The sequence below is a fragment of the Colossoma macropomum genome, unplaced genomic scaffold, assembly GCF_904425465.1.
Source record: "Colossoma macropomum unplaced genomic scaffold, Colossoma_macropomum, whole genome shotgun sequence".
Lineage (NCBI taxonomy): Eukaryota > Metazoa > Chordata > Actinopteri > Characiformes > Serrasalmidae > Colossoma > Colossoma macropomum.
The window spans coordinates 39,334,399-39,361,665 of NW_023494788.1; the positions used below are offsets into that span (position 1 = coordinate 39,334,399).

The 27,267-nt window shown below is 39.4% G+C and overlaps 1 protein-coding gene across 2 annotated transcripts in view; it reads right to left on the reverse strand.

The window, feature by feature from the left end:
• mgat4b (alpha-1,3-mannosyl-glycoprotein 4-beta-N-acetylglucosaminyltransferase B) overlaps positions 1-27,267 on the reverse strand; it is a 232,561-nt gene that overhangs the window by 90,098 nt on the left and 115,196 nt on the right. For both annotated transcript variants that reach the window (XM_036569309.1, XM_036569310.1), the window contains exons 2-4: positions 10,227-10,406; positions 7,228-7,371; positions 4,150-4,283 (exon numbers count right to left, since the gene is read on the reverse strand). In XM_036569309.1, the coding sequence (XP_036425202.1) occupies positions 4,150-4,283; positions 7,228-7,371; positions 10,227-10,406 (458 nt within the window). The remainder of the gene's footprint in view (positions 1-4,149; positions 4,284-7,227; positions 7,372-10,226; positions 10,407-27,267) is intronic.

Here is a 27,267-nt window from a genome sequence, read left to right on the forward strand (position 1 = left end):
CTTGTTCGATAGTGTGGCGCCTGTTGCATAATGCTAAGGTAAACATCCACATGATGATGTTCCGATCCAGGCTATTTGGGGTAATTTGGGGAAATTACAGAGAACCTTAATCCCGTACGAATCAGCCAGTTAAATCACACACTTATTACATTACAGGACTTCCTGTGGTAAACTAATCCAGCTTGAATAGGGCTTTAGAGAGGTTGTGTATTTGATTTAAGCAACACTGCATTTTGTTACAGCTGCATAAGTGGATAAAAAAGCTTCATCGGAATGAACCTGAGCATCAACCGGAATGCAAATTTGCAAACGCAAAACTTCACCGTTGTCCAGGGAGAGCAACAGTAGCTTCCAACCAATGAGTGTATATACAGGTGTACGCAACATGCTTTTTTGATTTATTAAGTGAAAAGATTAATGCAACATCTGCTTGGAACAAACTTATGTATGATCGATTTCTACAATTTGTAACACACAATTAGCATTTATTTTCTGAATGTAATATACTGGAAAACGTTTGGCCACCATTTCATTTGCTCCACTGCTGTTTTATTTTGTGGCGTCTCAGAGCTTATTTGACTCATCAGGCCTTAATCTAAGTCAGGTGTAAACAATTCCACAGTGTAATGAATCCTGTGAGCCTTCAAACCTTTCACAATGTTGTGCTTACTCTCAAAAGACATGGGCTCATCTAAGTAGCAGACTGAGGATATTATGGAGGATCTGAAACTAAGGATAATTCACTCTTACAAAGCAAGAGAAAAAAAGACATCTAAATATTTCCTGCTTGAAATTTTGACTGTCTGAAAAGATATTAAGAAATGGAAACTAAGGAGAACTGTTCACAGACTGGTCAGCTATACAAAGCAAAACCCCCACATCACTGCCAAGGACCTACAGGAAGATTTGGCTGGCAGGTGAATCACGATGCACTGGCCCACTGTGCAGTGTTGTTGGACAAACAAAACGTTACCTTAACTGTGATCCCATCACAAAAGTCAACATCTGAAGGACGCAAGACAACATTTACATAAAAATAACGCATTTTGGTAAGGGTCTTAGTAAGGGTGCCCAAACTTATGTACCTGAAACATTCTATGTTGTATTTAGTAGTATGTTAAATTCAGCAAATAAATATTACTAAAATTTTAAATTAAAATTAAAATTTGCAAAAATGTAATATATCGCTGCTGTTGGAAAAAAAAACTTGTATCTCCATTTCTGTCATTTTTCAGTTTTTGACATTATTTGAAAATACCTGTTACTTTCATGAAGAATGGACCAAAAGAAACGACCCAGAATGACTTGGAAAAAAGTCTGGTTCCATTGACTTACATTAAAAGTAAAGTAGGTTTTTTCCTTCTCCTGTAAAGTTACCATTTTGGACATACGAGGTTTCCTTCCGACAGCAGCGATATTAAAGTTTGCTCTGTGCAGAGACTGAGTCTTCTTTTCTAGTCAATGGTTAAAGCCCTCATATTCAAACAGTGAACTACTGTTATAATGGAGGCTACTGAAGGGAACTGGAGCTCCACTTTGCTGTTGCTTTTAGTTTGCTGCTTATTAATTCATCTATAGGTCTCCTGTGATCACTGTCCTGCGTCGTCTGCCAAAGGCTCTGAAGCCATTAAAAAGCAGTATTTGAATTAGAAGTCTACAGGCATTGATTCTATCATAGCAACACAAGCCGCTGGGCTTCAGCTTGCACTACTACTCATGGTCTGAGGGGCCTAGGGAAGGGGTTCTTAATACAGGGGTCAGGGCCCCAGCTGGTGGTCCTGACATGGTTCCAGAGGGGTCACAAGAGTGGTGCTATAAAGATATACATCTTATAAAACACAAAGAAAAATATGACAAGTGTCACTTAAATGGGAAAGAATGCAAAAATGTGAAAAATGAATTAATTTCCAGTAGCATTAAATTTCTACACACTTTCTAACAAAGATTAAGAACCCCTGGTCTAGGGAGGGTCTGGGGAACTAGGAAAAAGGTTTAACGGTGTAAAAATAGTGAGAGTAATAATTTGTTACAATTGAAAAATCCTCTAAAAACAACAACAACCAGTAAATCATTAGACTCACACGGTTTTCATTTGTTTTCTGTGATAAAGCCCAGAATAATTAAACACAGAGAGGTATATGATGTGAAAATCTCTTTAATGTTATATTTTCGTCAGCTCCCACCATTAGCATGTATGCTCTGCCATGCTGTGTGCATCTGCCCAGCCTGCTTCGTGTTCTAATTGGCCTGAGCGCATCTTCTTAATGGTTGATTTTTGCAGCACGGCTCAACAGTGGGGGATTTATCATCAAGGGTCAGGGCAGTTAGCGGCTGGCGTTAGTGGGCTGGCCATTAGCGCAATATTATGGTGTGGGTTAGCGGGAGCCGACGGGAATGCTGTGGGTGATAACAAGGTTTCCTGTTAGAGTGTGAGTGCACTGACCTTCTCCACAAGCAGAGGAGAGCACACTGACCCGCTAACGCCACACACGAACACATGCATGCACTCACTAATGCAAATATTCACTCCTGAAGGAGAGAACTCACTGACCTACTGATATACACCAACACACACACAAGTGTGCAGCTGTGGATATGAACAAACACTGAATTTCTGGGAATATGTGGTACATATGGACACACACAAGATAATCAGCAGAGATGTTTAAAGAAATGAACGGTCAAATATACCACCCTAAATCATAGATATGCATACCTAGACGCTGTGTTGGGTCCAGCCAGGCACGTCAACATCGCTGCTGGACTGCATTCAGCACCATTACAGAGCGGCAGTTTAAGAAAGATACTGTCAAAATTACACTATTTCAGGAATATCACACTCAGAAAGTGGGATAGGATTATATAACGGAGGGAACGCAGTGATCCACACTCATGTCTGTGAGATGTGTATTGTTTGTGTGGTGTTTATGTAGATATGGCCGTGTGGTTAATGAGGCACAGAGAACCTGTTGATGTGATTGTTTTTCCTCTGGTTTTATATTAAGCTTATTTCATTTAATAGTCTATTCAGGGGGTCTTAACTTTATGTAGTAGTTATTTATTTACAGTGATGGTTAAAGCTTTGTAGCTCAGTAAGTTATATCATTCCTTAATCCGTGTAGATATTCATAATAGATTAACATTAGCACCTTCTTACACGAAGCTGAAGTCAACTTCTTATTTGCCAGCTTCTAGTTCGAATTATCCCGTTCCACCTTAAATGGTGCAGCTTCAGGCACCAGAAAGTGTTTGCTGCACCATTTAAGGTGGAATGAGAAAATTCGAACAAGAAGCTGGAATCAGAACCGTGTTTGGCTGCAAATGACACTTCGAACTTGATTCCTTCATTGTTTAATAAATTCACAGCATGGCAGAAGCTGTAAATAACTTTGGTCTTACCAGGAGAGCCATAATTATAACTTGCCCTTATAAGAGCCATAAGCACAACACAAGAAAAACAACAAAGCAAAACATAAAACGCATGATCAGCTGGGCTTCAAAGGGTCAAACTAGGAAAACTCATTAACAGCATTAATAATTTATTGTGTCAACATTATTAATGGTTATCTATTAATTAATATATTAACACAATTTCTCCCTTACCCCTGATATACAGTCATATGCAAAAGTTTGAACATCCCTGGTCAAATGACATGTTTTGTTGATTTTCTAAGTGAAAATAAAAACACATTCTCCACAGGGAACTTAAATAGGGCATTTTCTGCAAATCGTAAGTGTAACACATTAGAAAAAATAAAACATAAAACATAAAATGTGCCATAACTTTTGCACAAGCCACATTTTATGTTTTATTTTTTTCCAAAATGTTAAATTCAGTAAAATAAATAAAACGTGCAGAGGTGTGCTCTCTGTACAGGACGTGTTATTTTCAACACAGCATGTTATTTGACCAGGGGTGCCCAAACTTCTGCATACAACTGTAGATGATCAACGAAGACATGTCTGATGTCTGGAGTTTTTGCTTCTATTGTTGTTTGTTTGTACTGTCTTAATTGGTGCAGCACACTTGTTCAGCTGCATTAGCCTCGTAGCTCCAGCACTAAACTGAACAAGCAAACTTTGGACACCAAACATGTCTTGGCTGATCGAGCGTGTTTGAGCTGTGTATCATGGGAGTTGTAGGCTTACCTCAGCGATGAAGACCACAATGACGCAATCCTCTTTCTCTGCCTGACTCAGCTCCGACATCAGAGAGCTGAGCGTATCTGTTAAATATGAATGCACCTCCCGCTTCACACTGGGCACGCCCATCACTATTGACACTGAAAGACAGATAGAAAAACGAATGAAGCACTGCAGCCACTCACGAGCCAATCATATTCAGAGTGAGAAAACCAGGCCAGTGTGTTTTGGCTTACAATGCTCTAAAAATTGTGTAATCTTTGCATCTCAAAAGCTCATTTACATCGACATTCACCTGAAAATGCTTTATGTACTGACATCACTTCCAGCAAAACTGTTGTAATGAGGAATTTTTTTAATTTTATTGTTTTTAAATTTTATTTTCATCAAAACCATTATGTAAGAGACCACATTTCTCTGCCATGTAGAGCTGTTTGAGCACTTTCCACTCAGAAAAGCTGTAGTTTTCTTGGATGTCTCTATCTGTAAGCGCTGAAAAGTGGCAGCGCTCTTTTTGAAAACAAGGCATGTGAAGGAAATCCGTCACAACGCTAAATTTGTGCGTAAATTCAATCTTACTCAGAAAAAAATGTTTCCAATGTAGGTTTTCAAAATATTTTAGGCAGCAATAAATAATTTTCACACAAAAGTTGAAAAGAAGTTTCTTTTCATTCATAAAATATTAGACAATTTCTGTTTCCACAGCCTTTACCAAGACCAAATGTTGAATGACCAAACATCAAATACACACTTAGACAATAATATATAATATATAATATATAATATGTTTTATATAGATTGCTGCTGTCAGAAGAAAACCTCATATCTCCATTTTTGTCATTTTTCAGTTTTTGACATAATTTGAAAATACCTGTTGCTCTTTACATTGTGTGTAAATTTCATAATGAATGGACCAAAAGAAACGTCACAAAATGACTTGGAAAAAAGTCTGGTTCCACTGACTTACATTAAAAGTGAAGTATGTTTTTCCTTCTCCTGTAAAGTTACCATTATGGAGATAAAAAGCTTTTCTTCCAACAACAGCGATATACAACCATACAACCATACATGCATAGAAATATACAAATGCACACACTTTTTATTTTCTTACATCCATAGGGTTAAATATCTGCAGCAGTAAGTAATAGTTTCCAACTAACTGATTCTTCATTAGTTTTATTCCTGGTCATTCCTGGAGTTTTCCTGCAGCTCTAATCAAATCCACCTGATTGGAACAGTCAGATATTCCTGAGGGCTTGAAATCTTAAATCAGATGTGTTAAAATGGAAGTGTGTTATTCATTAAAGTGGTCAGTGTAAGGGATTGTCCTAGAAACAACCGAAGGGTTTTGTTTCCTTCGTGATTTTTTTTCCCATGATATACGTTGTTGAGAGTGGGAGTGTACGACCGTAACTGTGTACGTTCCAGTCACATAAAACTGTGTATATCTATAGATGCATGTAAGGTGCAGCAGCACAGCCCCAGCTGAGCTTCATACACTGCCAAGCCGGCTCTCTAATCAGCCCCCTCGTGGGTCCGTGTTGAGGCTGCCACCATATAACTACCTCCCAGTGCTCTAATATACATGCAGCCAAATAGGGCTGGAAGATGAATACGTTTTTTATGGAAATCGCAATTTAAGACGGTGCAACTTTCAAATCACAAGAGCTGCAATTTTTTTTTAATTATAGCCAACACTCTCAAAAAAGATGGTTCTTCAAGGTTCTTAAAAAAGATGGTTCTTCAGTAAAGACAATCATTTTATACAGAACCATCAACACTCAGACCCATTTGCATGCTTAAATGGTTCTTCGCATGGTGAAATCGTTCTTCAGATTGAAGGAAAATGTGTTGTATATGGTTCTATACAGCACCAAAAGGGTTCTACTATTGTTACAATGTCAAGCTTGTAACAATGGAAGAACATTTTGGAGCTATATAGAACCTTTTCCACAAATGTGCTATACAGAACCATATACAACACAAAGTTCACACATTTAAAAATCTGTTTCATCATGCAAAGAACTTTTTAAGCATGCAAGTGAGTCATTGAGTGTTTACGGTTCTATATAGAATCTATATATTATCTTTAATAAAGAACCCTTGAAGAACCATCTTTTGTAAGTGTGCACATCAGCAGAAATGTTGTTTTAAGAGGGGAAATTGAACCTAATAAGAGTTTGTGAAATGCCTGTAGGTGAGTTAGGCCAATCAGAGGCAACCAAACCTCCACATGTTGCGACATCACAACCACAACATACTTTAGGGGTCGAGCCTCGAGCCAAAAAAGGTGGATATTCTGGTCTTTTTTGCCAAAATAAATCAGTCCTGAATCTTAATTTATAAAAAAATCGCAATTAGATATTTTCCTCAAATCGTTGAGGCCAACAGCCAAACTGTTTAAAATATTTATCCTGACAGTGTGTTTTTGCCAGTTAATGTCTTTAAAACATTAGAATAAAAATAAACACCAATGCAGTGAAAAACAAGAGTGTTCAAAAAAGTACTTGATATCATGTGAGCTAGTTAGAAGAACACGTCTTCACCCCGACGCTTCCAGCCACTACACAGATTTGTGAAATTCCATCAGCAATACAGTTGATTTAGTATAATAAGGGATTGATTAGATAAACTAGGTACTGGATGATAACTACAATTAATACTGGGCTGCCATGAGAAGTGAGTGGGAAATGGTTAAATAAAAATACTGACGTATAGAAAATCAATACTAAAAAATGAAAAAATGTTTACAGTCCAGACAAATAGTGTTTTAAAACAAATGTTCTCAGGTGCCTAAATTTTTTGCACAATACTGTATATTTTCAAAGACAGAGACTGAAAGAGAAAGAAAAATGTTGAGTGCACCAAACAGACAGGAGGCAAAAAAGGAGAAAGAAAATATGAGAGAGAGAGAGAGAGAGAGAGAGAGAGAGAAAAAAAGAGAGAGAGAGAGAGAGAGAGAGAGAGAGAGAGAGAGAGAGAGAGAAGGTAATAAATCTTCAGGGGAGAGTGATGATATGAGAGGATCAAGACTCTGAGACGGGGATGACAGAAGTTAAGACCGAGGTGAAAAGACACACGTACCTCCTGTGCGGCCCTGGCCGATGTGCACGGCGGGCTGCAGGCTGGTCTCCTTGGCCAGGAGATGGGGCAGGTGGTGGAAGATGCTGGGCAGCTGCAACACATTCTTACTGCTGGTGACGTTCCACAGTTTGAGCTTCGTCTCGTCTGAGAGGAACAGAGAACAACGTTCAGCATGAGCTCAAATCACATTGCACTCTAATTCACATCTACTGATTCAGTCACAGTGAAATACGTCACACAATAATGTGACCATAAATACGGAACCGTATCTGAAATGCTTCACTTTTTTTGTTTTTTTGGTCTATCTGAGTTCAACAAAAAGAATCCATACTATCTTGACTGACTGTGAATCTCATGGACACTTTAATACAAACTCCTGCCTTGTAGCTCCACGTTGCAGGTGTAAAGTCAGAGACTGCAGTTCATCTGCTGATCCGCAGCTTGAGTTAATCACTCTCCAGCCTAGGGCTGAATGATTTGGACAAGATATTGAATTGTGATTTTTATGAGCAATATTGTAAAAAATCTCTATTATCTATAAATTTCTTTTGCCCAATAAGACACCACACACACACACACACACACAATCTAAACCACCTATCCTTTGGGGTCACAGTGGGGTGCTGGAGCCTATCCCAACTGTCATTGGGCAGAAGGCAGGATACACCCTGGACAGGTCACTAGTCCACCACAGGGCAGACAGACAGACAGACACACCTAGGGGCAATTCAGCCTGTCCAATCGGCCTTTGGACTGTGGGAGGAAACGCACGCAGACACAGGGAGAACATACAAACTCCACACAGAAAGGACCCCAGTCTCCCGGCCGGGAATCGAACCCAAGCCATTCTTGCTGTGAGGCAACAGGGCTACCCACTGTACCTCCGTGCTGTCCCAGTAAGCAACCCTTTTTCTGGCTTGAGGCTTACACACTCAACCCAGTCCCTTGACAATTAAGCCTTAGGTTCACTACACGACTTTTAAAGTCTGAAGAGATTATAAAAGACTGGGAGTCTCACACTATCAGACTGGTTTTTGCAGATTTTTTTGGGCGACTGAAATATTGAGGATCACACACTACTCAATTTTTCAGCTGCTGCTGAACCGAACTGACCTTACTGAACTCACAAGAACTCGCAAGAACTCTCACGTTCTCCCGTTAGTAGAACGCAAATAAACAGACGTGGAGCTGCTGCTGTTTTCTCTGTTTGCACTGAGACAGTAAAGAAGCAGCAGGTAAACATGTTTAAGTGGATCATGGATTTAAAAATGTGATCAGTGTGGAATTTTAATTGTACATAACCTTGATTGAGCCTTAAACTCAGCTCAATAAAAAGCTTCGCTCCTCATGTGAGACTTTTCGCCATTTCTCTTTGTTTACTTGCTGTATTTTCTTCTTTCATGCTCTCAGTTTTCATTGGCTGTTACAGGAGTCTGTTCAGATTAAGTCGCCGATCAGTTTTCACTAGATTACTATGCTCTGAAACGTGATCGGGAGGCGCCCCTCACACACGACTCGACTCTCTCTCCAACTGACGACTCCGACCGACCCAAAAATCTGCAGACTAGAGCCGACCAGCACAGACTCAGCCAGACTGAGAATCGGGGCTAAAACCGGGGTAAAAGTCGTGTAGTGTGACCCCGGCTTTAGTTGTGGTTGTGTTGTTGTAATGTACAAAGCACATGTGTGTTTTGGCCTCTGATTGGTCTGAATCATCTGCAGACAGTTCACAAGCCCAGGGTGTTCATGTTAAACTTTTGTTAAGTAAAGCTATGTGATTGGTTCATTTTGTAACGTGACTGCTTTGCCTTATCGCATCACTTCCCTTTTCATGGGAAACGGATTGCTGTCGACAGCAGAGGAGATGGAACGTCTCATAGACGTGTGCAGTGAAGGCAGCATTCACCCGCAAACTCATAAAACCGCTCAACTGTTCCGCTTGAGTGTTTTTATCACAGAGAAAATAATAAAAAGCAGCAAACAGATGAAGCGGGTAGCTACAATTTTGCACACCTGTACGCAGAAACAGCCCCTCCTCAATTCAAATCAAAAGGGTTTGGACCTGGACCTCCCATAAGAGTAAAGGGACACCCCAGTAGAGAGACAAAATTAAATTTGGTTGTCATTTTACTCTAATGGGAGGTCCAGGACGCCCCAGTGTTTCTCTGCCATAAGCGATGCTGTTGCACTGGGAGAAAGTATAGATAAAGCACTGATAAAACAAATGAATCGATACAAAACTATCTTCAACAAGGGACAGGGATGTGGGAAGTTTGTCTTAAGGTAGGGGAGTTGAAATTTTAAGCAGCATATATGTGACAAGAACGATGATGCCATGCAAAATATTTGCCTTTTTTTCATTAGATTTTTTATTTTATGTGGTATAATGTGCTATAATTAGGCGAGAGATGGCTACATATACACATATAACTGACCACTGATGCACATCAGCTCTCTGCTCCCTCATTCTGGACAAACATTCTGCAAATTAACTGAGCTGTGACCAATCAGAAGGGGCAGTAACCAATTGTGTCACGCTCACAGTCTCAGGTAAGACTAAACACTGGGAGGTGCAGTGACTAGGACACATAATGGTAAACATCATTACAAACTACGTCTTAAATCTCTCTCTTTGCTTTTTCGTTAGCTACTAGCTAGGCGAGACTGCTGTCTGGAACCTATGGTGACCAGCAGTCTGCGCTGATCTTCAGGGTTAAAGGGTGAAGACCATTTATTGTTAAACTGTGTTGAACGATCAGCAGAGCTTTATTTTACTGTAAAGGAGGATTATTTTATTTTTACCTACAAATCTAATTCTGCTGTGAAGCCACAACAGGGCAGTAAAAGAGAGGCATGTTACCGACCCCTGGCCCGCTGTAACTGCACACCTATACAGTGGACCCATAAGGCAGATTTATGTGAATGATTCATGTACAGTTTCGTTTGACAACCTCTCCATTATAACTGAACTGAACGCTGCGTTTCTCGCTCTCTCTCACCAGACAGGCTGCTCCAGGTGCGGTTGATGTCCCGTAGCGCTTGTTTCTCGGCGATGGCTCGCTTGATCTCGTCCAGCACCAGGTTGAGCTCCTTCGAGCGCTTCAGGTTCTCCTGCTCAGCCGAGTGGAGCCGATCTCTCAGAGCCAAGAACTCCCTCTGGTATATATCAACCACATTACCTACACACGGAGAGCAGAAGAGAAAGAAGTTTTAATTTTAATAGGATTCCAGTACACCTGCACAGAAACACTGAAGCTTCAAGGGATTTTTTATATCAGGTTTCATAATTCATGGTAACACTGCTCAATTATTTAAGCCCAGGTCCTTAACATTATGCACCAATAAATAAAGCTAAATTATTCAAACAGAGCTTCTGAGCGGGGCCTTCACAAAGACCCTGTGATTAGAATGAGCGGTGGAAAGAACACAAGATATTTTGAGCTTCTCTCTCTCGCTCTGCCCTTTAAAGGACCGAGGCTGCACTCGTTTACATTTAGAAAGGCTGTTTTCATCCCGAAGAGGCAGATGGAGAGAGAGAGAGAGAGCAAGCCCTGCATCCATCCATCTCTTGCGCCTCCCATTCCTGCTGCTTCTCCACCCACTGCCCTCCTTAACAGGCCAGTCCATGTGCCTCCCCTTCAGACCGGTCGATATCAATCGTTGAGCTTGAGTCACACTCCGCTGCGGACGTGCCTCACACACTCAAACAGCCGTGAGAATACGGAAAGCCGAAAGAGGACCAGAGCTATGCTCCATGCAACTGCAGTAAACTTCAAATGTTAACATCAATTTAATTCCGATTCTTTATGGAAATGAGTCAGTCCATCATGAAAAACCACTCGCCACAGTTTGATATGATTCTTCTGGTAGATTCAGAATTATTTTCAAAAAAAATTCATAGACTACGCCAACGTGACTGGAGGAACATGTACACCACAAGTCCTAAAGTTTATAGACACCTTCTCTTGTAATGGTTTTGGGGGCTTTATACCCCTCTAGCCAATGCTTATCAAACTGGTGGAATTCCCATTCATATTTGTGTTGCACATTTTTATTTATTTCTTTTTTTGCAGCAGGAAGATTAGCTTTACACACCAGACACTGTGGCTGGTTACCCAACACGTTATATAAAATCAGCTTAGGTTTTATGATTTTTTTTTTTTTACGATGATTATGATTTTTAAAAGCAAGTACATTAGTAGTGGTGGTTTGTGGTGACAGATGACAGACAATTGGGGAAAAATATAGGCTTTTTCCCAAATATTAGTTTCCTTTAGATAAAAGAAAACCAAAAACAACAAAAACAAACCCCTCTAGCCAATGCTTATCATCAGGCGTGGTGACTTTAGGCTCCTGTGCGGCTGTTTCAGACAATCCCATTCTATTAGCAATGCTGCTCTATGGAGATTACGCAGGTGCAACTGAACTTCTGCAACTGAGTCAGCAGTAAGAGGTGTTGGACGTAGTCTAAATATATACCCTAGTTAAACATGCACAGCAACAAAACAGAGAGAATAAAAACAACCTCTCAATCTTTTTTGTTTTCACATTTGAGAACAGTATATAGTAATATTAGTATAATCAATTTAATAGTCACTTCAAACACTGCAAAATCTATGTAGCTTAATTACTTCAGACCAGGGGTCTCAAACTATGGACCTGCAGGTCAAACCTGGCCTGTAAAACAGATCCATTCGATTTATTCTTTAAAGGAAATTCCACCACATTTTCAAAATTTCTGCATAGTTTAGTGGTTGAGATGCAAACAAAGTCATTTAAAGTGGTTTGACAGGAAATGGTTCATTGTAACCTATTCAAATTTCTTTACAGTGGTGATGACAGGAACCGGACGTCGTGACGACTACAACACAAATATAGCCATTTAATTTACGAACCACCACTAAACCTACATGTAGATGAGTCTTTATACGTAATGGTGATGATGGTAAAACAGTGGTAAATCTGAAACACACAGCACCACCCTATGTGTCTCTTTGCTATGAATTGCATAAAATAAATAGATAAAAATACAATTTAGGCCAAAATTTTTATCCCAAAATTATCTTAAACAATGTCTCAGTGAAAAAGCTTGTAGAGGCATTAAACCCTTCAGATGTTTGGTTCCAACCTCCACTGCTGTAAAGAAATTTCTCTATAACGAACAATTTCACATCAACCAATGAATGATTGTTTAATTATGTACATATTCTGACAAACTGGTGGAATTCCCATTCATATTTGTGTTGCACATTTTTTATTTATTTATTTTTTTGCAGCAGGAAGATTAGCTTTACACACCAGACACTGTGGCTGGTTACCCAACACATGTTATATAAAATCAGCTTAGGTTTTATGATTTTTTTTTTTCCATGATTATGATTTTTAAAAGCAAGTACATTAGTAGTGGTGGTTTGTGGTGACAGATGACAGACGATTGGGGAAAAATATAGGCTTTTTCCCAAATATTAGTTTCTTTTAGGTAAAAGAAAACCAAAAACAACATTTGGTTAAAATTCATACTTGAAAAAAAAACACAACACTTTTTTCCCTGCAATTTTTCAACCGGCCCTTTTGAAGAAGACCACTTGGCCAGTGGCCCCCAGGTAATATGAGCTTGAGACCTCTACTTCATACTGATGCATCAATGCATTTAACACCCTGACTAAATACACAGCATAAACATGGCAATGCTGACAAATGTAACTAGTGTCACTAAGCCCTTTTATAGAACATATTCAAAGCATCTGTTTGGATGAACTGACTAGATTTGTGATGCTGACTGGCCACCATCCAGGAAGAGGGTTTGGCAATGTCAAAGCTGAGCATCAGAGCCTAATGAATGAATCTGCTTAGGCGTTATTCATCACAGTGTTCTGGCAACAGCATGAGCATTACAGCAAACGTACAGTAAAAGAATACAGAACAACTATCATAGAGGCAGCATTCGGACTGTAACCTGTCACTGCCCACTTTATTAGAAACACAGACCTTGTACATCTGACCTCCTGGTTCCTTTATGAGCTCCACTGAACTTAAACGTAACTTTACGCCCCCTTTACAACAGATACAAGGTAGGGGTTTCTAATAAAGTGGCCAGTGAGTGAGTGTGTGGATTCACTCCATATGATGTGATGGAGAGATCACACCTGCTCGGTTTGTTCACAGCCCAGCAGAACTGAAGAAACAGTAGTGGAGCTGACTGAACGTGGTCATTAGCGCTGTAATGCGGTGAGGGAGGCTTTTTCAGCCTTTTCTCTTATTAATGGACTTCTGCTCACTATACCAAGATATCGGAGATCAATTAACTGACCTATCCATGTTCTGCCAGACAACGCATTCTTTCATAACATCTAGGGACGCACAGATGTGGGAATTGTGGGCTGATGCTGATATCTGATATTTTTAATATACACATCTGGCAATACTGATGTAGAAAATGAAGGATTTTGGACTACATCTACCTGATTAGCATTACAGAGAAATATAACATTCGCTGCAGGGTTACAAACACAGTAAATTCAACAGATATTTAAGCACCTGGAATCGTCTGAACGCTCACCACTTCCACAATATAATGAATAATAACTATGTCTTCAATTACTGTTCTGAAATATCAGTCAAATCTGAACATCTGTCTAATGGCAATCATTTTTTTTTCTCAATTACGATATGATTCTGATATCATTGTGCCTTCCTAATAGCAACTGTTGCGAGGTACCGACAAGCTATAGAGAACTTGGATTCAACCTAATAAAGAATTGTTTGCCATTCAAGATATTATCGTTAGTTGACACTTATGACTGTAAATTATTGTCAAATGTCTAAAACAAACACGAAGTATTAAACTCACAAAGTGCTTCATAGCATAAATGTACGGTTGTATGCAAAACCCAGTCAAATTACATGTTTTATTGATTTTCTATGTGAAAATAGGTCCTCTACACATCCTCTACAGAGAACACACTTAACTATGGCCTTTTTCTGCAAATCTGAATATACAATTTCTATTTATTTGCGTGTTTTGCATATCAGAAAGAAATAAAGAGGGGCTCCCCAGTAGTTTCCCTCGCTAAGCGTTGGCCTCATCATCAGGAGATCCATCCCTGGTGATGCTACAGCCATCCGTGGCCGGGAGTCCAAGAGAGCACAGTTGGCCTCGCTCTCTCTGGGTGGGTAGGATGGCCCCCCATCTCCCCCCATCACTCAGCGCGATGCTAGTCAGCGCAGGCGTCTGTTAGCTGACGTAACAGATCTGGCGGTTGGCGCTTTCCTCTGAGCGCGTTCGGCTGTCCAGTGACGTTGCGTGAGCGGCAGTTCGAAAAGAAGCGGTGGTTGGCTTCACAGGTCTCGGAGGAAGCCTGTGCTAGCCTCGCCCTCCTAGCACTGGAGGTATTGTGTGACTGGGGGAGTCCTAACTAGTGGGTGGAATTGGAGACGACTAAAATGGGGAAAATAAATAAATAAATAAATAAATAAACAAACAAAACATGAAATGTAAAACGTGTCATAATTTTTGCACTGGCCACATTTTATGTCTTATATTTTTTTTGTTTTGTTTTGTTAAATTCAGCAAATAAACACTGCGCATTAAAATGTGCACAAGTAATTTTTCAACTTAAAATTTAAGGACCAGGGTCGCCAAAACTTTTGCATACAACTGTCAAAACAGTATCACATTCTTCAATGTGGTTTTCTCATATAACATTTAAAGAGTGCTTTATCCATAGGATTTACACCCAATACCATAAATCCTAACCTGAATATTGGCTGATTTTATCGGCCAAGCGATGTATCGGTCAGGCTCTAGTAAGGAAGTGTAATGTGGATTAAGAAAACAAGACGCTTATAGATGCTTTCCCAAAGCTGGCTGGTCTTGTTTGTTTCTTCTGTCATTCTCTATCAGTTTCTCTGTCCCTTCTATTCGGTGCACAGTGGTCTTAAAGCTGTGTGGTAAAAAGGAGGGTGAACAGGAGGGATTTGTGTTTTAGAGGCTAATCCCGAGTAATCAGGCCTTCCTCTTTTTTTTTTTGTTTGTCCTGGGATAACGTCCCAATTCCAGCACACACGGTCCTCTCAGCATGGGACAAGAGAGAGAGACACACACACACAGTCTCTCTCACTCCCTCTGATGCCATCAGGGTCCAAATCCCTAGTGTAATCTGTAATTACTTTGTTCTACACCAGCACAATCCAAGCCGCACCTCAACACGAGAACACACAGTACCATGGAGAGCTCAATAATCTAACAATGACATCTACACAACAAGCATGGGCTTAGTGTGTGGGCGGACTGACCAGGTGGTATATGATGCGAACGGAATCTGCTCTAGATGATCTGCCTATGCCTGTTAAGCCTTTGGGCATGTAATACCGTATATACATACGCGAACACCTATACTGTGTGGATCAATGGCTGCCAGCTTGCTGTCAATATGTGTGCAGAAAGACGAGACTGGACAAGTGCATTAGAGTGTGTTAGAGTGTGGAAACAGTACTTTGTGTGTGCATGTGGCAGAGATGGGACTCGAGTCAGCGCCTCAGACTCAAGTTGCACCCTAGACCCCTGCTAGAAAAACCAGCATAGGCCAGCATGGCTGGTCACCAGCACAAGAGTCATTCTATGGCAACGTCCATTTTCGTGTTCCTAGCGTTTACAGATATATTACACTTGAAAAGCATGTTAGCGAGACCTCAGTGAATGGGAGTGAATGGAGCTCAGCAGCTAAAAACGAAAACTTAAAATAGTTTTTTAATCACTCGCCCAGAACTTTCCTGTAATTTTAGAAAGTAGAAGGATGTATTTCACTAAAAATCAAAGAAATCATACACATGTATTTCCTTTTTCTTCTACAGCAAACGGGTTTTGGACAGCTGGCATTACTGCTACTGCTGATTGGTTGGCGAACGGAGCAGCTCATCGGCTGTTAATGTTCACAAACATCATGAACGTACATGAGGCGCCGTGTAACGTGCCAACAAGAGTCAGACGCTTGCGGTTACAAAACACAATTGAGGCTTTACTGTTAGAATCAGAATCCAAGTTCGTAGTCACAAAACAGGCAGGGGTCAGTTCTAAAATGAGCAGTAAATACAAACAGATGATCATCACCAAGGGCAAACAATCCAAGAGGGTTAAGCAAAATGGCAGCGTCAAGGAAAACAGGCAAAAAGGTCAAAAACAGGGGTCAAACCAGAAAGGCAAACAGTCCAAAGGGGAAAGGCAAAAGGCAGAGTCAAAAAACGGAAAGCAGTGGTCATAAACAGTATATAGGTAAATAGTATATACATCACAAAAGATACAATACCTCGCAATTACTTAAAAAGCCCGGGCTTATAAACTAAACTAAGAAGGTCATATGGCATGAGGCACAGGTGAAGAGAATCAGTATTCAGGAGATCTAGAGCGCTGATTGGAGCGTAAGGAGAGGTCAAGAGTCATTTGATCTCCTAGAGGATTCTGGGAGATGTAGTCTGGGTTCGTCTTGGAGCTTCACGGATGCGCGACACGCCGTTTTAAACTCCTATAACTCCAGTTTAAAAGCTCTTAAAAATATAACAGCAGTGTTAAAATGTTTTATGATATTCTGTGTTCAGGAAATGAATGTATTCTTTTATGTTGAAGTGTTTAAGCATTTATAAACTATGATTCTGCTCAAATGCTCCATATTAACCCATTCATTTTGGACTCGCTCAGGAGCGCCCTCTAGCGTCTGAGAAACCTAGAAGACGTTACAGAGACATAATTCTCCTCTCTACAAGTTCTCCGACTGTAACACCTGACTGGTGCCATACCTCCTTTAGAGGGCAGCACTGAGTAATGTTTGTTTATTGGAGCTCGAGTTTTCTGCCATCAGTGAGAAGAATCGACCGCCAGGAAACAAGATAGCAAATCAGCCGGTATGGGTTTGTACTTAATTAGTTGTGTATAAATAATGAAGGAACTATCTTTCATAACTGTCTAACTTGGACGTGGAGAGACCCCACAAAGACAGAAGTACACACAGGCGTGTGTGTGTGCGCTTCGGGGAAGCAGCCCCTCTTCTCCCTGTCAGCAAGGCTGTGCTTGGCTGGGGGCTTATTAAAAGTGAAGAGTTAAGACAGGCATGACATCCTGCCTAGCTGTGCTGTCGCCCCGACACTGCACACACACTGTGAGGAGCTAATAAAGGAGAGAAAGAGAGAGAGAAAGAGAGAGAGCATGAGAAAATAACGAGCATGTAGTCAGATCTTTACAGTCCTGACTCTGCACTTTAATCCCTCTATTGAGCGCATTACGATTCCACACCTGCTCAACACGTCGCGCTTCTATAGTCCCCACCGGAAATTACACTTCCCGTCAAAAGTTTGAGGACAATTCATCTCCTTTGAAATTTTCACATTTTTCTCTGTTACTTTTCAATGAAGTAAGACTAAACTCCCCTGGTGCTGCTGCTGTCTGTGATGGAACAGCTGAAAAACACACTTGTTGCTTTATGAGCTTTACACTAAATGGCTTTTCTTAACTTGACGAGAGCTGCTTGTCATCATAATTACATATTATGAAATAATAATTATATAGTAATGTGTTGTTGATTTTTTAAGGGAGCAGATTAAATATGTCTTTTTTTGCAGGTTTTTTTGCACAATTTCTATTTATTTGCTGAGTAACATTTTGTGTATTTATTTTTACTCAGAAAGTCAACAAAATATGCAATATTTATGGCAAAAAATTGCACATTTCTGAAACTGCTTATCCTTCTAGGTCGCGGGAGAACATATATATATATATATATATATAGCTGCTGTCAGAAGAAAATCTCATCTACATTTTTGTCGTTTTTCAGTTATTGACATAATTTAAAAATCCCTGTCGCTCTTTACATTTTGTGTAAATTTTATGAAGAATGGACCAAAAGAAACGGCCCAAGATAACTTGGGAAAAATTCTGGTTCCACTGACTTACATTAAAAGTAAAGCAGGTTTTTTCCTTCTCCTGTAAAGTTACCATTTTGGAGATACAAGGTTTTCTTCGAACAACAGCGATATGTACATATATAGCTTAGGCATAGTCCACAAAGCTTCAACTGTTTGGTCTACATAATGTTTATAGTCATTCACAGATGTTATCATCTGTTTTTTGGTAATAGGAAAGGCTAAGTTCGCAAACATTTCTGTCTACAGAGTTTTAATTAGGTTAAAAAAAAATAAATGAAGAAAAATAACTATAAAAGATTTTTGTTAGTTGTTAGCATTACATTCTCATTACAATGAGAAAGTAAAAAGACTCTCAACAAAGTGTCGACCCAATCCAAGGGCCGTCATCAGGATCAACCCAATGGAGATGCTGAGGGAGGAGTTGGATGGAAATGTCCTAGATGGCCAGCCAGCTCCACAAACCTCAGGAAACTCCCGCAAGAGGACTTTCTGATGAACACCTGAAAAAAACTGACCGTTCTCCAAAAGGGCAAATTTATAGAAGGAAAAAAAACATGTACTTTTAATGTATGCAACAGTCAGATGTTTACACACCTGACTGAATGCCTGAACATGTAAAAAACGTTTTTCTGCAATCTGTAATCTATAAGTGACTATGAAATATATTATTTGAATGAATAAAGAAAACAAATACCGAATAAATATTATAAAATACATAATGAAAGTTGTTGTCCCCAGGAGTCGAGTCACTGGTGTAACTGCGTAACAAAAAAATCTCTTATTTTGAAATAAAAGTCACACTGATGACATCACAACTTCCTTTTACCTGTTTTCTGAGGATCTATGAAGAAAAGCACATGGTGAGTCAGAGATATCAGAGATTTTCTCATTTAGCTCATGATTTCATATGAAGCTTTTAGCTGAAGTCACTGGTGTGACCGACTTTATTCTTAGGTCACTGGATTAAATTATATATTTTAGTGGATATTCCCTGATTGACTACATGTGGTTTGATGCTCTGTAGCAGCCATTCTGTAAAATGTATTTTTCATTAAAATGTCTCTGGTGTTCCTTTATTATGTGTAACACCAATGAGGATCAGTAACACCAGTGACTCCTATGGAGAGATAGAAAGGTGGACGTTTATGTAGAATGACCCTGGTACATTCGTCATGAAATGTTCAGACAATGCAAAAGAGCTAATGTCTTCAAATGAATGGAAAAAAAGGAGCGAAAAATGAAAGAGAAATGGCTCAGTTTAAAAAGCTAGGTGTCCTTTAACTTTCAAAGACTTTGATATCCACTGTCATCGCTACGTACACAGACTGGAGCCGAGCTAGCATTGTGGAAAACGTCAAATAAGAAGTTTCTGTGGAAGCCTCCGGTCATCAGGGGACAAAACTGAAACTAATCCTAGTCATGCTTCAGCAAGTTGACCCTTGACCATTTGCTTGGGGAATGTTTCTCTCACATGTCCTCTGAAGTCTTGTGACGGCGAGGATGACAAATCAGTTGGCCAGCATGCAGGACGGCCTTTATCACACACTCACCAACACTCAAACACACAGGCGTTTCTGACTCATAACACCCCGAGGGGAGATCCGCATTAACAACAGCTCTGCAATTCACTCTCTCACTCTCCTTTGCTCTGTCAATCAAATTCTGGAAGTGACATATAGAAGTAACAAACAATTTTCTTCTTCGCTTTCAAACATCAAAAACTACCCCTTCAAACATGCACACACACACACACACACACACACGCGCACACACACACACACACACACACACGCGCACACACACACACACACACACACCCTCTGTCCTCTTCGTGAAGCAAAAGAAGGGAAAATTCTGCTTTGACATTCATTACTAAGAAAAAAAATCCCCTTGAATGATCAAAAATTCTGCTTCCAAAGATAAATGAAAGCTCATTATCTTCTCCGCGGATTTCACTGTCCCTCACACTTAATTAACTTTTTAACATCAAATGATCTCAAAATCTTTATCTGCTTTAATTATCATACCGGCTAAAGCATTGCTAACATAATTTGAGACCAATCTTCCACCAAAACACAAAATGACTGAAAACAAAGTCAACCGCTTCAGGAAATGCAGATGTACAGATAAGAATGACATGTAATTTGCCAGCAGTCTTACTGCTGTATGAAGCCCTTACAAGTGTTACAGAGGCTTATGATCAATATATAGTACTAAACTGTATCTTTCAGTGGATGAACGCTGTCGTTGGGATGGTACCAGTAAGGGTACGTCTTCAGTACCTTTGCTTAGGGAACATAATTGTATCATGCAATTATTTTTTTTTGGCTGTACTGATTATGAAAAAGTACATATATGTATCTTTTCACCTTGGAAACTGAGTGTAATGTACCTTAAAACTCATTTCAGTCTCATTTCAGGTTATTAACTCACTGTATCGATCCTTAAAGCGACACTATGCAATATTTGAGGATTTGGAGACCTCTCTGGTGGAAATATGTAATTGCATGCAACGTGCAGAGGAACCTTTAGTAACGTCGATTGTGCTTCGAACGCCTTCCCTGAGCGAATGAATCGGATTTGTAAGTGCATTAAAAGAGAATTCAAAGAGAACTCAGTCTAAACTTGGGGAAGGACGTGTCTTCTGAGGATGTGAGTCAAATATCTACTATTGCCATCACATCTCCATCAGTATAATGTTGATTTTGCATTTGAGGCCTAAACATCGAGTAGGACCTTCTTTTGGAGCCTGTGACGTGCAGACGTATGACGAAATTCGAAACTCAACCCAACACCTCTGATCCGCTGAATCCTGACTCAGTAATGCTGCTTCTTTTAAATTTAATTTAAGAAAATGACGTAATACAGCTGTAAAGAAGTTGAGGATGAGAGCACTGTTGTGTCTGATCCACTTGTACCAGCGCAACACACACCAGTAATTGTAACTGTAGCACTACAAAGTGAAACTACATAAGTGGAACTGAAAATAAATAAATATATATATATAGTTTTCAGCTCCTCTTATATATATATATATATATATATATATGTATATATATATATATATATATATATATATATATATATATAGTGCATAATAGAAACCATGTAGCCCCTAAAACTGACCATTCAATTCATTGATCATGCTAATACAGTCCTAACACATGGTCCCAATTACAGCCCTGATAAACTCACTTCTTTCTACAGAATCTGAATTTGCATCCAAGTGCTCAGATTTGCATAACTGCCCCTAATACAGTCTTTTATAGCAGCATTCTGAAGGCTTTTGTACAATTAATCGAATCAAATATGACTGTAGAAACAAAACGGCAGGATAACGCCGTGTCCTTCAGTCTGCTGGGTAATTGCTGTGCTGTGCCTCAGTCTCTGGAGAGGCCTCATGCAGCGCGCACTAAAAAAGCCCAGGAGACGGGGTCCCATAACATCCACACGAGCAGATATTCACAGACAGCTAATCGCTAACCGCTGACAGTGTGGTGCTAGAAGGTTGGCACTCATAAATGCTGGCTATGTCTCAGACATCAAAGTCTGATTTGATCCCTGCTGATGGGCACTGCCACAACCACTGGGCCCTCCAGCCAGGCACTTAGAGGAACAGCTCAGAGAAACATCTCAGCTACACAATTTTTACCCTTATTTCAAATGGAAACTCTTAAAAAGATGGTTCTTCAATGGTTCTTTAGTAGAGAAAATGATTCTATATAGAACTCGAGTTTGTAACAATAGAAGAACCCTTTTTGGTGCTGTATAGAACTCCTTAAATGGTTCTATATGGAACCACCTACAGCACATTCTCCATCAATCTGAAGAACCATTTCACTATGCAAAGAAGCATTTAATCATGCAAACGGTTCTTTGCATGTTCATGGTTCTATATAGAACCGTTTTCTTTATAAAGGACCCGAGAAGAACCATCTTTTTTAAGAGGCCATGAGCTGTTGCTGTAATTTTCTGCATTGTTATCTTAAGATAACATAATAAGTAACTCTTTATTTCAAGATAACAAGATAAGTAACTATATATATATATATATATATATATATATGTGTATATATGTGTGTGTATATATATATATGTGTGTGTGTGTGTATATATATATATATATATACACACACACACACACACATATATATACATATATACATATATACATATATATATATATATATATATATATATATACATATAAATTAAATAGAAATCTTTTTGTCTTGCTGATTTTCATTTGTTTTAATTGATACATTTTATTTCAACTTTTTCAATCCCTGTGCAATTTGCTCGACTACATTCTAACCGAGGGTCACTCTCAATGCACTTCCGATTTGAAATAAAGGAGAAAATCAAGCTTCCCTTTTATTTCAAATCTGAAAAAAAGCAAGAGGTGCTCAGCACTATGGGTCTGAAAGGATGTATAGCTGTCAAGTAGCTGTTACTGAGCAAAAAAAGAACAAAAAAGAAAAAAAAAGCACATTAAACAAAGAAGCTGGCGGTATTCTCCGAACACCCCAGAGTCCAGACCTCAACATCGCTCAATTTGTTTTGATCACAAGAAGCAGAAAACACAACAACTCCTGAGACTGAACTTCAGAGGTGTGGAAAAAGTATCCCTGCAGGAGTCACAGTGTGGTCACACTAAACACTGAAAAAAACAAACTCAGAAATTGATGCCTAAAAAAGAATAACGTGTCCTTAACGCCCATTTTGACTGGAAATAAAATTAATCACGAATCTCTGACTTTTGCACAATCTGAAAATATGCCACACAACAAAAACAGTAGAAGGCACCTGGATTTTCTCTCCGACGCCTGCCAGTAAAAATGTACACACACGAAACACACAAAGCATCTGCTGCACAAACACAGCTAAGTTTTCTGCTTTCTTACATTAACATTAACGCGGGCGTGGATCGCTCTGACTGCTTTAAGCGGAGTCGTTTTTTCTGGCCCTTCAGACACGCCTGTCAGCGAAAGCTGAAAAGTTGACGCCAACATCACACAAAAGCTGTCAAAATACGCAGAAGGTTTCCCCCCCGCTTAATGTTTTATTCGCGGAATTTATTGAGCTGACTGACAAGCCGAGTGTAGTGGAGAGAGAGAGACAGAGAGAAAGAGAGAGTGGAGATCAGTGAGCTCTGACCTGAGATCAGTCAGAAGCAGATGTGCATGTACAGATGAATAAAACATGAGGAGCTCTTGAAGTGGGCTGTCTCCATTTGAGAGAGCACAGGCCAGCAGACCGTAGGTGAAGGGGTTTAGGGGAGTTGACGTGACAGGATGTGGGTTGGTGGGTGTAGAAAGGGGCATTTACAGTGTGACTGTATGTATAACAGGGGCTAATATGGCAAACATATAACATTAGAATATATAATATATATCAATATTACGTTTTTCTCTGGTCTGAAATTGGAATGGACAAAATACACCAGCAAAATATTATTGTTATTTTTAAAAAGGCTAAAAAATAAAATAAAATATGTAATAAAAAGATAACCAAATGGCATTAATAAGTTAATAATATAAGATGATGTCATAACAGGTTGACACAGCAATCAGTTACTTGTTATTGTGTTGTTTGGCGCTCTGCACAGGCTCTCTATAATTTGGTACAAATCATCATTTTTTATGATATGTGTAGTTATTCTACGTCACATAGGTACTGATGATATACATCAGGGGTGTCAAACGCAAACATTAAAAGGGTCATGATAAAAAATCTCAGCAAATCCGTGGGCCAGCTGTGTTTTTATTTCATTTTTTTACCCGAATGGGCCGTTGTTTATCTAAAATATGCCAAAACTGCAACAGCAAAATAGGCACTGAATCCTTATTCACAAATAAGTCTAAATAAAAATAAATTATTTTAGGTGTTTGTTCTTAAAACTTCCTATTTGCTTGAACTGGACACCAGACATCTGTTCTTTCTGTGTAACTGCTGGCCCATAGACTGTTGTTGGGGGTCAGAACACACACTATGTTACAGTGCATGCTGGGGACTGTAGTGCATCTCCGGGTGAAAACAGGCTAATAAGGACAGAAAATTAAAATAATTTTGCGGGTCAAATAGGACTGTATCGCGGGCCTGACATGTTATACATCACATACTCAGAAACGCAGAACATGACATAATTTATCACAATAACATATATATATATATTACTTTTCCCCTAGTGTTAGATGTACAAGTCTCTGTCCTCACAGTGATTCGTTTCATGATTACACTTTATTAGGAAATGATTGAGAGAATCATGAAAATTCACCTTGCAGATTCTACTCAACTGCTTTATATAATGAAAAATTCTTTGTAATTATTTATCCAGTGATGATTAACCAACCCCAGACGGTAACAGATACCAGAGACAGTGCCAATCATTTTAAAACCTGTCCTAATGTATTGACTTATTTCATGCAAACCATAACAAGGCACTAGAATTCACATGAATGTAAGCTTTAAAGCCCCTGTCTACTCATTTTGTCCTGTTTTCTATAGTTTTGTGATGTTTTTACTATGAACTGGCAGACAGAGAATGATGTTGGTCTTTTCTGTGTAGAGATTTTTAAAACTAGATTTTCGCCATTTTCTTTTGTTCAATTTGAGTTGGTTGGGTTTAGAGTAGGTGACATCAGATCTGCCGATCAGAGTCAGCAGTATGTATGTAAGCTAAACCTCACACAGTAACTTGTTAACAGCGCTTGTTATGAAGGTTTATCACACTGTTGTTGTAGCATAGCTAGGCATTGCTTCATACTTATGTTAGCCACCTGTTGCACGGCCACTTTAACTGTAGCCATAAAATGATATGTTAGCTACTTCCCTAACATCAAGGCTCACAGTGATTCCTCATGATTGGACTTTACAGGTGTGGCGCACAATAAGGCACATGAGAAATTCCTCCATAGTGTCCACATATATGACCACGGTGACTCATATCGGGAGGTGGTGTGACCTCAGAAGTACAGTCCAGTAGGCAGCTTTGCTTGTTCACAAAAGGTTATTTCAGAGCCACTCGGTTCTACCTAATGGAAATTGTTTGTCTTCAGTGTTTTGTGCTATTTTAATAAACATCAGTGTCACTAATTAATCACATTCTATTAAAAGACTGGTATATCAAGAGTTAATGAAGCAAGAGTCTTGTTACAAAAATAGTAATAGAGCCATAATTAATCTTTTAGTACTTTTACTTTTGACACTTAAGTACATTTGAAGGCAAATACTTTTCTACTTTTACTGGACTAATATTTACCTTGGGTATCTCTACTTTGACTGAAGTACATGGTTTGTGTACTACGTCCACCACTGCGCTACCCAGAATTCTGTGCGTTTTCTCTTAATTTTTTATTTTTCATGAGTTCTCTTCGTAGAAACTTTCTTTGTTATTCTCACGCTGAAGGTTAGGTTTGGATATCGCTGTTTTCAGAAGAAAACCTTGTATCTCCAAAATGGTAACTTTACAGGAGAAGGAAAAACCTACTTTATTTTAAATGTAAGTCAATGGAACCAGACGTCTTTCCAAGCCGTTTTGGGTTGTTTCTTTTGGTCCATTTTTCATAAAATTTACATACAATGTAAAGGACAACAGGCATTTCCAAATTACGCCAAAAACTGAGAAACTACAAAATTGGAGATACAAGGTTTTCTTCCGACGGCAGACATATATTTAACATGTTTACATGTTTTCATTTTAGCCTTTATAATGAGCTCCCCAGTGGCAAAACTGTGTTTGAACCAAAAAAAAAAGAAAAAAAAATCAAGACGTTAATATTTTCTCTGATACCAAAAAAAACTGTGGGTCATGAATATCGTCCGATATTACCAGTCAACTGATATATTGCTTGGGCTCTAAAATGTATAACAAACTCATTGTCCTCCTGTTTGGCAGCCTTGGGCATGATCACAGATTTGCAGAGCCAAACTTCAGGTTGCAGGTGTCTGAAAAGCAAAAGCTACACAAAAGAGCCTGCAAATGTGCCGCTCTGTCTCAACCATCACAGGGAGTTTGGTTGTTTGGAAGAGATGACGCTTCGTTTATCCACAGAATGGAACAGCAGGAATGGACTAATGAAGTGCGTTACTGGGTTGGACTCTTTTCAAACATACTCGGACCCCTTTGATGAAGCTGCCTTTTATGTGGAACCAAGTAAAGTAAATTAATTTTGCGTGAGAGAGAGAGATGTTCAGATTTCTGGATTATTTTAATAGGAATAAAAAGTTCCGCCACAAAAAAGCAGAGAAACACACCCCTCACGCTGCTTTACTCCAGCCCTGAAAGCGCACACTGGTATCACCCTCATTATTATAACCGTCCCAATTATCATCACCAGCACCATAATCATCATCATCATCGTTATTATAAACGTAATTCACAATTGGCATCATCAGCACTGAAACAACCATTAGCACTCCAACAATGGAATCATCACAAATCTTACGGCGGGCCTGGAAACACCCCCCCACTCATCCTCCTCATCGTCAACAACAACAACAGGAATCGTCCTACGCTCAGCGTTACCATCAGCACCAGCGGCGGCGGCAACATCACAATAGCAATCAGCACTCAAACAAGTGCATAAATATTCCTAAAGCCATTATAATAACTCAATTATCAAATGCGCCATAACAATCATCTCCCTCTGCTGAGTTTAAAGATAGAAAAAAGCAACGCAGATGGGAAACGGAGCACAAACAAAGCAGCCTAATGCACTAGACTCACTTATTCAACCCACCAACTCAGACATACACACATACACACACTGCTAAAAGGCATTAAAAGCCATCAGTGCTAATCCGTGCTTAGTAAACAGCTAAAAGAGCTGCAATCAAAACGCTCTCGCAAATCCAGTCTGAACAGCCTCACAACACACACACAAGGTCCATCAGATCATCATCAAGGCGTTGGCTAAACTCCCACAGGAAGGAGTCGGAACCCTAAAACACTAATGACAGTTCAAGAAGACACTAATGACAAATTCGTTTTTTTCCATTGGAGAATTATTAATTGCAGGCCTGTGTTTCAGCAGGATCCTCTTATCTGAGTTACAGCATAGGAGGACACCAGTGAGGCCAATTTATTTATATTTGACAAAGATAAAGCTTCAACTCACACACTGT